Source organism: Podarcis bocagei, assembly GCF_964188305.1.
Source record: "Podarcis bocagei genome assembly, chromosome: 18".
Classification (NCBI taxonomy): Eukaryota; Metazoa; Chordata; class Lepidosauria; order Squamata; family Lacertidae; genus Podarcis; species Podarcis bocagei.
The window spans coordinates 6,712,983-6,726,443 of record NC_138144.1 but is presented as its reverse complement, the minus strand read 5'-3'; the positions used below and the strand labels follow the sequence as shown (position 1 = coordinate 6,726,443).

General features: G+C 50.1%; 1 protein-coding gene across 1 annotated transcript; it reads right to left on the bottom strand.

Annotated features, from left to right (window-relative positions):
- LOC308577639 (uncharacterized protein) lies at positions 1-8,436 on the bottom strand. Its single transcript, XM_081178013.1, has 7 exons — positions 8,001-8,436; positions 3,301-3,368; positions 2,987-3,048; positions 1,523-1,833; positions 1,342-1,418; positions 982-1,040; positions 1-318 (listed from the first exon to the last, which is right to left on the bottom strand). Exons 1-6 carry the CDS (start codon positions 8,068-8,070, stop codon positions 987-989), a joined length of 642 nt encoding a protein of 213 aa, XP_081034139.1. The 5' UTR covers positions 8,071-8,436; the 3' UTR covers positions 1-318; positions 982-986.
- Positions 8,437-13,461: the final 5,025 nt, after the last annotated feature.

Below are 13,461 nucleotides of genomic sequence, written 5' to 3'. Positions count from 1 at the left end.
CCTGCGATGAGGGGCGCCCACTCTTGCTTACCTCCTTCGTGGCCCACTGGAAGCCTGCCACAACGCTGTCCTTGATCTCGTTGAGATACTGCACCCCCTTGGTGATGTCCGTCAGGATGTTGGGGCCAGTGCCGTCCGGGCCGAAGCACCAGATCTTGCGGGCCTCGGCCACGTCCCACTCGTACTTCTCGGCCAGGTAACGGGCCCGTGTCTTCAGCTCCTGGCGGGCGGAGACGTCTCCTTTGTCGATGTCCTCGGCCAGGCCGCCGGAGAAGGTTGCGGGCTTTCATGTACAGGCGGTTGCATACACGACGTGGCCTGTGGGAGAAGAAGACTCGCTTTAGCCCAGGTCTGTGTTACGATATGGATGCAATGCGGCAGCGAGCTGCAGCTGGCTGGGAAGCAAAACATGATGGGAATGTTGGGATTGTACCGTGGGAACAAAGGGACAGTCTATTCACTGTGCTGAGCACCGGATTTAGCTCAGAGTGTAATTTGACCTGTACAGGAAGTACAGGAGGTGGAGTTTGTCTCTCTGCTGTTGGTGTTTGAAGAAAGCAGACGCGTTTCTCTGTAATGCTGCAAAGACAGAAATAAAGGCATGTAAATACATTTCTGTCTATCTCTTTCCCCTGCCTGGGGGCAGGGAAGAGTGGTGTGTTCTTCCCACGCTTGAGGAGGATCGCCGATCGTGACCTAGCCTGGATCCTGCCAGAGAATGCAGACAGGGAGGTCAACCGGGATTCAAGCCGGGTGCCTGGAGAGTGGCCAGTTCCTCTGATAAGGCTTGATTTCCTAACAGTCTGTCCTCCTTGCACAAGCCTTGAGCACTGCATTCCTTATCAGCTATAGCTCCGCCTTATCCATTTCTGTGATTTTGATACCGGCTCTCATAGGAACGCCTTGGTTTTAAGTATGAGAGTTCGTCTGGAAGTCTGGAGCAGGGTGTTCTCTGTGCAAATCCTCCCTTCTTCCTCTTACCTGTATTATTTGCGGGGAGGGGGTTTCAGCAGCAGCCTCAGCGGTGCAGGAGCCATACCCTGCAAGAAAGAAGGAATCCCTGAATGTGTGAATGGTCTGTCACTGACCAAACGACCAGGGACGGGGCTTCAAGAAGCCGTTGCAGGAAGTCGAGTCCCAGGTGAGCAGAGGGCTCTTGGGTTCGAATCCTGTTTCTGGCGAGGGGCGTACTGATGGGGGGCAGGGGGGCGGGCTGCCCCAGGTGCTATCCTTAAGGGGGGTGACATTCTGACGCGCCCCCTGCCCGCGCCCCCCAAACCCGCAAATCGCGAGCGGCAAAGCATAGAGCGGCAAAGCAATGAAATCCCCCTGTCCCCTTACCTGTGAGGCGAGAGGCCGTTGTCTCGGCTCCAGGCCCTCCCGGGACGCGGCGGCTCCCAGGCTGAACCTTCTCCTTGCTGCAAAACAAAGGGAGACATCAGCCGGTGCCTGGCTCCCAGCCATGCGAGCCCCAGTCTGGGACAGGAGGGTGGGGACCTGGGAAGGGGGCATATTTTCTTACCTGATCTTATTAACTGCCCCACCCTGAACTCCTCCATGCGGGCGTCTGGGCTCCATCCCGACCGGTCTGGCACAGAGGCAGCAGCCATAGTCTCCCCCGGCTCTAGAATCACTCGGGTGGTGTTCTTAATGGGGGGAAACCTTGGCTGCTGCTTCTGCGCCAAGTACGGCCGGGAAGGAGCCATGCCCGCACGGGGAACAGATGGAGGGTGAGGCAGGCAAGGATCAGGAACCGCCGGGAACCGCAGCGATGGTCTGTCGATGTTCATCTCGGGAGCAGGCGCTGAAGCCTCGTTCTTGCCAGCCTCTCGCCTAAGAAAGAAACAAGCTCTGTTATTCTGATTCCTTGGAGGAGTTCCAGATAAATATATATATGATAATATTTCTTATTGTTGTTGTTGTTTAGTTGTTTAGTCGTGTCCGCCTCTTGGTGACCCCCTGGACCAGAGCACGCCAGGCACTCCTGTCTTCCACTGCCTCCCGCAGTTTGATCAAACTCATGCTGGTAGCTTCGAGAACACTGTCCAACCATCTCGTCCTCTGTCGTCCGCTTCTCCTTGTGCCCTCCATCTTTCCCAACATCAGGGTCTTTTCCAGGGAGTCTTCTCTTCTCATGAGGTGGCCAAAGTCTTGGAGCCTCAGCTTCACGATCTGTCCTTCCAGTGAGCACTCAGGGCTGATTTCCTTCAGAATGGATCAGTTTGATCTTCTTGCAGTCCATGGGACCCTCAAGAGTCTCCTCCAGCACCATAATTCAAAAGCATCAATTCTTCGGCGATCAGCCTTCTTTATGGTCCAACTCTCACTTCCATACATCACTACTGGGAAAACCATGGCTTTAACTATACGGACCTTTGTTGGCAAGGTGATGTCTCTGCTTTTTAAGATGCTGTCCAGGTTTGCCATCGCCTTTCTCCCAAGGAGCAGGCGTCTTTTAATTTCGTGACTGCTGTCACCATCTGCAGTGATCATGGAGCCCAAGAAAGTAAAATCTCTCACTGCCTCCATTTCTTCCCCTTCTATTTGCCAGGAGGTGATGGGACCAGTGGCCATGATCTTCGTTTTTTTTATGTTGAGCTTCAGACCATATTTTGCGCTCTCCTCTTTCACCCTCATTAAAAGGTTCTTTGATTCCTCCTCACTTTCTGCCATCAAGGTTGTGCATATCTGAGGTTGTTGATATTTCTTATTTCTTATTATCTTCTATATATTTATATATCTATATATTTATAATATTTCTTATTGTCATCTATATATTTAGACATATTTATGAGCCAATTTTGTGCCCCACCCCTCACCTGCGCCCCTGGTGGGGGCCCACCTCACCACCCCCTAGCTAGGGCCCTGCCTGGACCACAGAGAAACCCTCTCCATAAAACTACAGGGATCTCTAAATCAGGTCTTCCTCCTCCACCCCCATGATCCCTGGGAAACACTTCCCCTGCCACACAAGGTCACAACATACCTCCGGATTCTGCTGGGTTTTCCTGCACCGCTGGGCTGCTGCTGTTTGCCCAAACCACGGCCCTGCAAAAGAAGAAGGACACTGTACTCTCTAGGGGGACAGAACTAGCACCCCTGCCAGGCTGCCCATGCCCACGTCACCACAGTCTGCCAGCCTGCTCCTGCCTGGGCACCTGACCCCTGGCTTGGAAGGAGGGGGCGAGGGGCTGGGGCGAGACAGGACTGCAACCCCCCAACCCAGCCCTGTTTCACTCAGGTCAGCGCCATGACCTCCCTGCACATGTGGGGAATGGATTCCCCATGGAATTAACCTACCACAATCTCCAGAGGTTGTGCCCCTCCAGCCTCCCTCAGGTTCGGGCGTCTGAGGAGCCTTTTATGTCCTAGGAGACAGAAAGGAAAATAAAAAACAGAGGAAGAGGTTACAGGTGGGAAGACTTATAACACCTTATAGAAATAACACCAAAGAAGGATGTTCTTCTCATTATAGGGGATTGGAATGCTAAAGTAGGGAGTCAAGAGATAAAAGGAACAACTGGCAAGTTTGGCCGTGGAGTTCAAAACGAAGCAGGGCAAAGGCTAATAGAGTTCTGCCGAGAGAACAAGCTGGTCATCACAAACACGCTTTTCCAACAACACAAGAGACGGCTCTACACATGGACATCACCAGGTGGGCAGCATCAAAATCAGTTTGATTCATAGGCGCCGACTCAATGGGGCTTGAGGGGGCCCGAGCCCCCTCAAAAATTCGTTTGGGGGGGCTCAGCCCCCCCAATAATCTCGGGGGGCGGGGGGCGCGTCCGCGGCTTTTATAGGGCGCCCGGCGCGCACCAGCTCGATAACGGGCACCGGCGCGGCGGGGGGCGCCGGGCCGGGGGAGGGGGGCGGCCGGCCTGTCTCCTTGGCAACCCCATTGAGCAGCGCCGGCTCCCCCGGGAGGGCCATCCCCCAGCGCCGCCGATCGCCAACACCGCCGACGCTGTGGCTGCCCGAGCCCGAGCCTGAGCCTGAGCCCGATCCGAAGCCCGAGCCCGAGCCTGAGCCCGAGCCCAAGCCCGTCAGTCAGTCAGGAAGGAAGGAAGGAAGGAGAAATGGGGAGGGAGACGAGGGAGGAAAATTGCGCGCAGGGTGAAGAAAGGAGAAGGGCGAACGAGACGAGCTTCCAACCCAAAAAAGGGCTGGAAGACTGGGAGGATGCAGGATCGGGAAAGAAAGCGACGCCTTCCCCGCCCGCGACGTCGCCCGCTTGTCATTGGCAGCGCAGCGGGCGCCCAGAGGGGCTGGGCACCGGCGCAGGGCCGCTCCGCAGCCGCGGAGGACAGCTGCGCGGCTAGCAAGGTGCGCCGCGTAGAGCGCGGCCCTTGTGTGGCCCGGTGGCCAGGCAAGCTCGGGCGGGGACCCCCATGCGAATCTAAGACGGGAGAAGAGGGCAGAGCAAAGGGGGTCCCTTCCCCAACCTCCGGCTCTGAGACTTCCCCGAGCCCCAGAAAAGCGAAAGGATTTTCTCTCTCTTTTTTTTTTATAAATATTTTATTAAGTTTTCAAATACAAAGTTAGAAACATACACTGAAGAAAAAAGTAAAAGAACAAGAAAAAGAAAAAAAGAAAAAGAAGAAAAGAAAACCAACCATTCAACACATTTTTTATATAACTAACTGGACTTCCTCGCATCTCCCTTACCCTGCATTCTTTATAATAAAGATATCAGCAAATTATTACCTTGTTTCGTACCTTATTTTGTACTTTTCAAATACTATACCTCTAAATTTAACATACTTTTCATCAGTTACTTATATCTTAAATTAAACATAGTATTACCTTAGATTTTGACCTTTTCTTACTTAAAATATAATTTCCTGTTTCCCAAATCTAATTGCTGAAGCTATAGTTTCCGAATCGTGTAAATTTTTAACATTCATACAACTTATATTGTTTTTGTAAATAGTCCTTAAATTTTTTCCAGTCCTCTTCCGTTGTTTCTTCTCCCAAATCTCGGATTCTGCCAGTCATTTCAGCCAGTTCCATGTAGTCCATCAATTGCGTCTGCCACTCTTCCAGTGTGGGCAAATCTTGTGTCTTCCAATATTTTGCGATAAGTATTCTTGCTGCTGTAGTTGCATACATAAAGAAAGTTCTATCCTTCTTTAACACTTTCTGGCCAACAATGCCCAAGAGGAAGGCCTCTGGTTTCTTGGGAAAGGTATACTTAAATACCTTTTTTAACTCATTATAGATCATTTCCCAGAAGGCCTTCACTTTTGGACAAGTCCACCAGAGGTGAAAGAATGTCCCTTCAGCCTCCTTACATTTCCAACATTTATTATCAGACAGGTGATATATTTTTGCAAGCTTGACTGGGGTCATGTACCACCTATAAATCATTTTCATAATATTTTCCTTCAAGGCATTACATGCCGTGAATTTCATTCCGGTGGTCCATAACCTTTCCCAGTCCTCAAACATGATGTTATACCCAATATCCTGAGCCCATTTTATCATGGCTGATTTGACTGTCTCATCCTGAGTGATTTTCTCTTCAACCTGCCCTCCATCCTCTTGCAGAAAACTCTTTGCCTGCCCTGCCCGTATCTCGTTTTTGCTTTTTAATTCCACACACGCACCCTTCGGACTTCGTGGCAATAGGGCGCGCGGGTGCGTTTCCTAAGAGAGTGAGGACCCCTGCCTCCTCCCCACCTGCTCCCTCGCCAGCCAGCCAGCCGCGCGCCCTAGCCGGAGAGCCCCGGCCGTCCCCGTCGCGCAATCGGCTGGATCTCCCTTCAGCAGGCCGTGCTCACAACTCGGCCCAGGGACCCCCAGCAGCGGATCTCCGGCTCAGCTGAAGAATCCGGCAACAAGCCCCCTCCTCCCCAATCGCTCCGCCGAAATACGCTCCAAAACCCCCCAGATAGGCCGCCGGCCGCCAAGTCTAGTGGCGCCCTGAGCGAGGGTCTCTCCCCAACACCGCCACCTCGAACTGCGTTCTCCCGGCTACCCGAGCGAACCAGCGGCAGGACCCCGGTATGGGCCCCCCCAATATTTTTTATAAGTCGGCGCCCCTGGTTTGATTATATTCTCTGCAGCCAAAGATGGAGAAGCTCTATACAGTCAGCAAAAACAAGACCTGGAGCTGACTGTGGCTCAGATCATCAGCTTCTTATAGCAAAATTCAAGCTTAAACTGAAGAAAGTCGGAAAAATCACTGGGCTGGTTAGATACAATCAAAATCAAATCCCTTATGAATACACAGTGGAAGTGAGGAACAGGTTTAAGGATTTAGATTTGGTGGACAGAGTGCCTGAAGAACTATGGATGGAGGCTTGTAACATTATGCAGGAGGCAGCAACAAAAACCATCCCAATGAAAAGGAAATGCAAGAAAGCAAAGTTGCTGTCCAACGAAGCCTTACAAATAGCGGGGGAGAGAAGGCAAGCAAAATGCGAGGGAGATAGTGAAAGATACAGAAAATTGAATGCAGATTTCCAAAAAATAGCAAGGAGAGACAAGAAGGCCTTCTTAAACGAGCAATGCAAAGAAATAGAGGAAAACAATAGAATGGGGAAAACCAGAGATCTGCTCAAGAAAATTGGAGATATGAAAGGAACATTTCATTCAAAGATTACCAAGGACAAACGTGGTAAGGACCAAACAGAAGCAGAAGACATCAAGAAGAGGTGGCAAGAATACACAGAGGAATTATACCAGAAAGATATGGATGTCTCGTACACCCCAGGTAGTGTGGTTGCTGACCTTGAGCCAGACATCCTGAAGAGTGAAGTCAAACGGGCCTTAGAAAGCTCTGCTAATAACAAGGCCAGTGGAAGTGATGATATTCCAGCTGAACTATTTAAAATTTTAAAAGATGCTGCTGTTAAGGTGCTACACTCAATATGCCAGCAAGTTTGGAAAACTCAGCAGTGGCCAGGGGATTGGAGAAGATCAGTCTACATCCCAATCCCAAAGAAGGGCAGTGCCATAGAATGTGCCAACTACCACACAATTGCACTCATTTCACACGCTAGCAAGGTTATGCTTAAAATTCTACAAGGCAGGCTTAAGCAGTATGTGGACCGAGAACGAAAACCATCCCAATCAAAAGGAAATACAAGAAGGGGGAGAAATGGAGGCAGTGAGATATTTTACTTTCTTGGGCTCCATGATGACTGCAGATGGTGACAGCAGTCACAAAATTAAAAGACGCCTGCTTCTTGGGAGGAAAGCAATGACAAACCCAGACAGCATCTTAAAAAGCAGAGACATCACCTTGCCAACAAAGGTCCGTATAGTTAAAGCCATGGTTTTCCCAGTAGTGATGTATGGAAGTGAGAGTTGGACCATAAAGAAGGCTGATCGCCGAAGAATTTATGCTTTTGAATTATGGTGCTGGAGGAGACTCTTGAGGGTCCCATGGACTGCAAGAAGATCAAACTGATCCATTCTGAAGGAAATCAGCCCTGAGTGCTCACTGGAAGGACAGATCGTGAAGTTGAGGCTCCAAGACTTTGGCCACCTCATGAGAAGAGAAGACTCCCTGGAAAAGACCCTGATGTTGGGAAAGATGGAGGGCACAAGGAGAAGGGGACGACAGAGGATGAGATGGTTGGACAGTGTTCTCGAAGCTACAAACATGAGTCTGACCAAACTGCGGGAGGCAGTGGAAGACAGGAGTGCCTGGCGTGCTCTGGTCCAGGGGGTCACGAAGAGTCGGACACGACTAAACAACAAGAAGTTGCTTTGGGAGACGATAATCAGGCATAGCCCAGTTCTGTGAAGCTTGGAGGGGGGTGTGAGGCATCTGGGCTTTAGCAGCACAGTGGTACCTCGGGTTAAGAACTTAATTCGTTCTGGAGGTCCGTTCTTAACCTGAAACTGTTCTTAACCTGAGGTACTACTTTTGCTAATGGGGCCTCCCGCTGCCGCCGCGCCACCAGAGCACGACTTCTGTCCTCATCCTGAAGCAAAGTTCTTAACCTGAGGTACAATTTCTGTACAAACCAAGCCCTGGCTCCATGGCTCACCTGAATCAAGGGAATCTTCATGCTTCCAAGTTTGGAGAGACCCCTTTCTTGCTGTGTTAAACGACCACATTCTCGGAGCAATGGCAGCTGTGTCCAGCTCAGCTCCAGCCCCCCCCCCTCGTGCCGCCTTCTAGAACCCACCGCTCTCAACCGACTCTCACCTGCCCTCCCTTCAAACTCCCTTTCCAAGCCTCCTTCCATCTTCCATCTCCACCAGAATTCCACTCTCTCTCTCTCTCTTCCCCCTCCCTCCTTGCTTTGGAACTGTAATAGCATCACCTCACAATAATAATATTGCCACTCATCTCCTCTAGGCATCTTACCTGGAGAATCCATCTTTCTCTACCAATTCTCACTGTCATCTGACAGGCATCCCCCTTGCAGGGCATTATATGGCTTGCTTGCAAAGCAGCACTTTGTGACATAGGCTGGCAAACGGGGGCCAGGCTGAATGAAGAAAAATAAAACCAGGGGGGTCAAAGTGTGCTGGGATGAGGCCACTGTGGGTCAGGCCAGAGGGGGCTGGTGGGGGGTGGGGTTGTGTCTCCCCTTCTTCTGCATCTTGGTCCCCCGCCCGTTCCATCAGCTGCTCGAGAGAATCAGAGCACGGCAGAGTTGGCAGGGGTGCCAAGGGGCATCTAGTCCAACCCCCGGCAGTGCAAGGATCCTGCCCACAGCCAGCCCTGTTACGGAAAAGGAGCAATGCGGCAGCGAGCTGCAGCTGGCTGGAAAGCAAAACATGATGGGAATGTTTGGGACTGTACCGTGGGAACAAAGGGACAGTCTATTCACAGTGCTGAGCACCGGATTTAGCTCAGAGTGTAATTTGACCTGTACAGGAAGTACAGGAGGTGGAGTTTGTCTCTCTGCTGTTGGTGTTTGAAGAGAGCAGACGGGTTTCTCTGTAATGCTGCAAAGACAGAAATAAAGGCATGTAAATACATTTCTGTCTATCTCTTTCCCCTCCCTGGGGGGAGCAGGGAAGAGTGGTGTGCCCTTCTCACGCTGAGGAGGATCGCCGATCACGACCTAGCCTGTATCCTGCCGGGAAACGCAGACAGGGAGGTCAACAAGGAGATCAAGCCGGGTGCCTGGAGAGTGACCAGTTTCTCCTGATAAGGCTTGAATTTCCTGACAGGCTCCACACTCCCACCACCTTCTTCCCAGCCGGATGCACAGACCCCTTGCCATTCTGCATGGGGTGGGGAAAGGGGAGAGAGAGATGTTTTGCTCCCTATCCCTCCGGACATGGATATGAGAGCCCTACCAATATCTCAAGGGCGTCCCAGGGAGGAAGCTTGTCTTCTCCTGCTCCAGAGGCCCTCAGGACCTGAAGCCCTGGCTTCAAGCGACCAGAAAGGAGATTCCGACTCCAGGAAGAACTTTCTGACAGCAAGAGCTGTTTGACAGTGAGAGGAAATCCCTCAGAAGGTGATAGACTCTCCTTTCTTGGAGGTTTTCAGCAGAGCTTGGGGCTGCCACCTGCCATGGGTTCTTGAGCTGAGATTCCTGCATTGCAAGGGGTGTTACTACCAGGTTTCGACGCTCATGCATACGCCGACGCTCAAAAGGATGTCACGCGCATGCGCAGAAAGGCGAAAAGCGACGCGCGTGTGTGCGCGCAGATGTGCTGTCGCTAGTTACGTTCGCTTCTGGATGCGAATAGGGCTCCGGAACAGATCCCCTTCGCATCCCAAGGTACCACTGTACTGTAGCATATATTCAACACAAAAAACCAGCAGCTATTTGTTGTTGACAAACGACAGCTGGACATATAAAGGGCCCCATTACCTTCAGTAGCTTCGGGCCTCATCAATCCTAAATCCGGCCCTGCGTCGGACGTTTAGCTTCCAAAGAACGTTCGCAAACCAGAACACTCATTCCGGGGTTGCAGTATTTGGGGACCAGAATGCAAGGCGTTTGAGATCCAAGGTATAACTGTATGTTCTTTTAAATATTTTTTTTTCTCCGTGAAAAAGACCCTGAAGTTGGGAAATATGGAGGGCGCAAGGAGAAGGGGACGGCAGAGGACGAGATGGTGGGACAGTGTTCTCGAAGCTACTAACATGAGTTTGACCAAACTGCGGGAGGCAGTGGAAGACAGGAGTGCCTGGCGTGCTCTGGTCCAGGGGGTCACGAAGAGTCGGACACGACTAAGCGACTCAACAACAACAACCATGTCTGGTCTTCAACATGAAGTTTCAGATTGAGTGTAGCAATTTCGAAGAGACATTTTATTAACAAGCGAACTGTTGGGAAACTGCCAGGGAGATAACGTCCATCTGAGCCCCCAAGCCGGAGTTCTGGACGTCCATCGGTCTCCCGTAGTCACGCAGATCCAACAGTTAGCGACACGAAGCCTCTGGAAATTCCTAGCCACATTCCTAGGCTTGGTGCACACTGTTTATCAGCAGATAAAAGCACAGCCAAAAGCTTGCACCGCAGAAGAGCAAAAGAGCATATTTACAGACTTTATTTAGGACATGAACAGAACAAAGAAAACACGTCCATTCTGTCAGCGTCTCTGAGCCGACTGACCAAAACCGAAAGGAATATCTGAACAAAAACATCCTGTGATCAGGACATGCGCAGACTCTGTTACAGAAAGCCTGCTCCCTTTTAAGGTGGAACGGAAATATCCTAACATCCTCCCCCTTTTCGTGTAACCTGTTGTACCTGTGGTTCACCCAATTGCAACCTTTGTACATAAACCTTATGTTGTTCTCTGTTAACAACCTTAGACAACAGATCAGCAGGAATTTCATTTCCTGGCATGTAGGACACCCGAATCAGTCCTTTCTGAATACACTCTCTTGCACGATGTAGCTTAATCTGCAAGTACTTGGTTCTCTGCTTGCAACTCTCGGAGTTCAGCAAAGCCAAACACGATCTATTGTCTTGATACACTTGTATAGGACATTTCACAGACACCCTGATGTCCTTAAACAGTTGCATCAACCATTCACAATCCATGAGTGAAAATGACAGAGCATTGAGTTCTGCTTCACAGGAACTTAGGCTCACTGTTGTTTGCTTCCTGCACAACCAGTCAAACAGGCAGTGGTTGTACATGTAGCATACTCCAGAAGTGCTTGTACCATCCGTGGTGTCACTTCCAAAACTTGCATCTGCAAAGATTTCAAGACCTCCAGTCTTCTGACTGGTGAACCTCAGCCTGTAGTGCATAGTCCCTTTCAAATAGCGGGCTATGCGCTTCAGAGTTTTCCAATCCTGAACCGTAGGATTGTTGGCATGTCTGCTAAGCAGATTACAGCTTACAGCAATGTCAGGTCTTGAACATCTGGCAATGAAATTCAGTTTGCCTAGAATGCATCTGTATAGCGTTGTGTCAGAAAACGCTTCAGCAGTACTGTCTACCTGGTAACCTGTCACCATCGGTGTGTCTGCTGGGTTTGCATCAACCAAATTCAACCTGGTTAACACATCAGCAATTTTCTGTGTTTGATGTACCAGAAAATTACCTGCTTGGTCCTTCTCCACCTGCAGAGAAAGATAGTTGGATACCTCACCAAGATCCTTCATGTCAAAGTGCTCCTTCAGCTGAGCTAGGGTGCTTTGGTAAAAAGCCTGATTCTTCCAAAACATCAGAAGATCATCAACAAAACATAAACAATACAGTTTGTTTTGCCCCTCCTCCTTGACAAACACACATGGATCAGCTTTGCCCTGGTGAAAACCTAGAGAAAGCAATGTCTCAGTGAGTTTTGTGTTCCAACACCTGGCACTCTGCTTGAGACCATATAAGGATTTCCGCAGTTTACAGACCATTCCCTTCTGTATCTGCATCCCATCAGGTGGAAGCATGAACAGCTCCTCCCCCAAAATCCCGTACAAAAAAGCTGTATTAATGTCATGATGGGTAACATGCAGTTTCTCCTCCGCAGCGACCTTGAGCATCAGCCGAATGCTCTCATATTTGACTGTGGGTGAGTAGGTCTCGTGGTAATCCTGTCCTGGTACCTGTGAAAAACCTCTGGCAACCAATCTGGCTTTGTGTCTGACTACTTTGCCATTCTGGTCTGTCTTGGCCTTGAAGACCCATTTGCTGCCAACCAGTCTCATTCCTGGGACTACCGGTACCAATTCCCAAGTTTGGTTCCTGTTCAAGGAATCAACTTCAGCCTTCATGGCATTAAGCCAAGGCTCAGCATCTTTAGAGGTTAACTCCTGAACCTCTTTGAAGCTTGAAGGTTCCCACACCTTCTCTGAGCTACTAAGAACAGCAGTTGCCGTCTTAGCAAACTCATCAGCATACCTCTTTGGAGGTCTGCCCTTTGTCGCCCTTTCAGACCTACGTACTAGACGCAAGTCTTCTGGACTCATCTCCTCTTTCTTAGGAGAAAAATGACCAATGGTGAACAGTGGTTCTTCCAGTTCATTGTCAGACGCATCAGATGGTCTGACTGAGGCCTGTGCGCTCTTGTAGTCTGCTGTGTCATCACTGTCACTGACACCAGCAGCAGCAGCGCCGCCCACTGAACTGGAATCCGAACTCTGATCATCATCATCATCCTCATCCTCATCCTCATCCTCATCATCTTCAGCAGCAGCAGCAGCTTTCTCATCTTTAGCTGCTTGCTTGACATCACCTTCATCCTCCTCTGGGTAACTCTGGAAAATTCCCACATTTTCCCCCCACTTAGGATTGTACTCAACACTCCTTGTGAACTTAATGGACTTAGAGTCAGTCATCCATACCCTGTATGCACCTTTTTCGTACCCCATGAACAAACCATGTGCCCCATGCTTCCCAAGCTTGTTGGTTTGTTGTGTGCGTACCCACATGTCCGAACCAAAAATTCTCATGTGTTTGGTGTTGGGTTTCTTGCCAAACATCTTCTCATAGGGGGTACAACCAATGGGTGATGACAATCTGCGATTAACGGTATAAACCAAATTCCCCAGAGCCTCCCCCCAAAACTTATCAGGGAGATTGGCATCATGCAACAAGGTTTTGATTCCTTGCAGCAATGTTTGATTTGCTCTCTCCGCAAGACCATTCATCCATGGCGATCTGGGCGTTGACATGTCATGCTGGATTCCCTTCTCAGTCAGGAAAGCTTCAAACTGCTGAGAAGTAAACTCCCCGCCCCGATCAGTAAATAAACAAGAAATGCGTTTACCGTGCACATTTTCCAACCAAGCACAGAATTCCCTAAACTTCGGAAACGCTTGCGATTTCTGTTCGAGCAAATACACATGAATGAACCTGGAAAAAGAATCAATCAGAATCATAAAATACCTTGCTCCTCCTAAAGAGGGCGCAAGTGGCCCAACCAGGTCCGCATGCACTAGCTGGTAGGGCTTGGAGGCCTGCCTGCTAGACTCCTTGCCTTTTGGAGCAACCTTCACCTTGTTCTCTGCACAAGATACACATTTCATGTGAAATTTACAGGGTTTGATGTTCAAACCTTCAACCACCTCTGGCATCTTGGCCAGT

Bases quoted from the DNA above. Each gene is read 5' to 3' on its own strand.
- LOC308577639 (XM_081178013.1), bottom strand. From the start codon at position 8,070: ATGTGGTCGTTTAACACAGCAAGAAAGGGGTCTCTCCAAACTTGGAAG. The intron at 3,049-3,300 runs GTAGGTTAATTC...CTTCTTTTGCAG, and splicing joins CACAACCTCTGGAGATTGTG to GGCCGTGGTTTGGGCAAACA. The intron at 1,041-1,341 runs GTAAGGGGACAG...TCTTTCTTGCAG, and splicing joins AACGGCCTCTCGCCTCACAG to GGTATGGCTCCTGCACCGCT.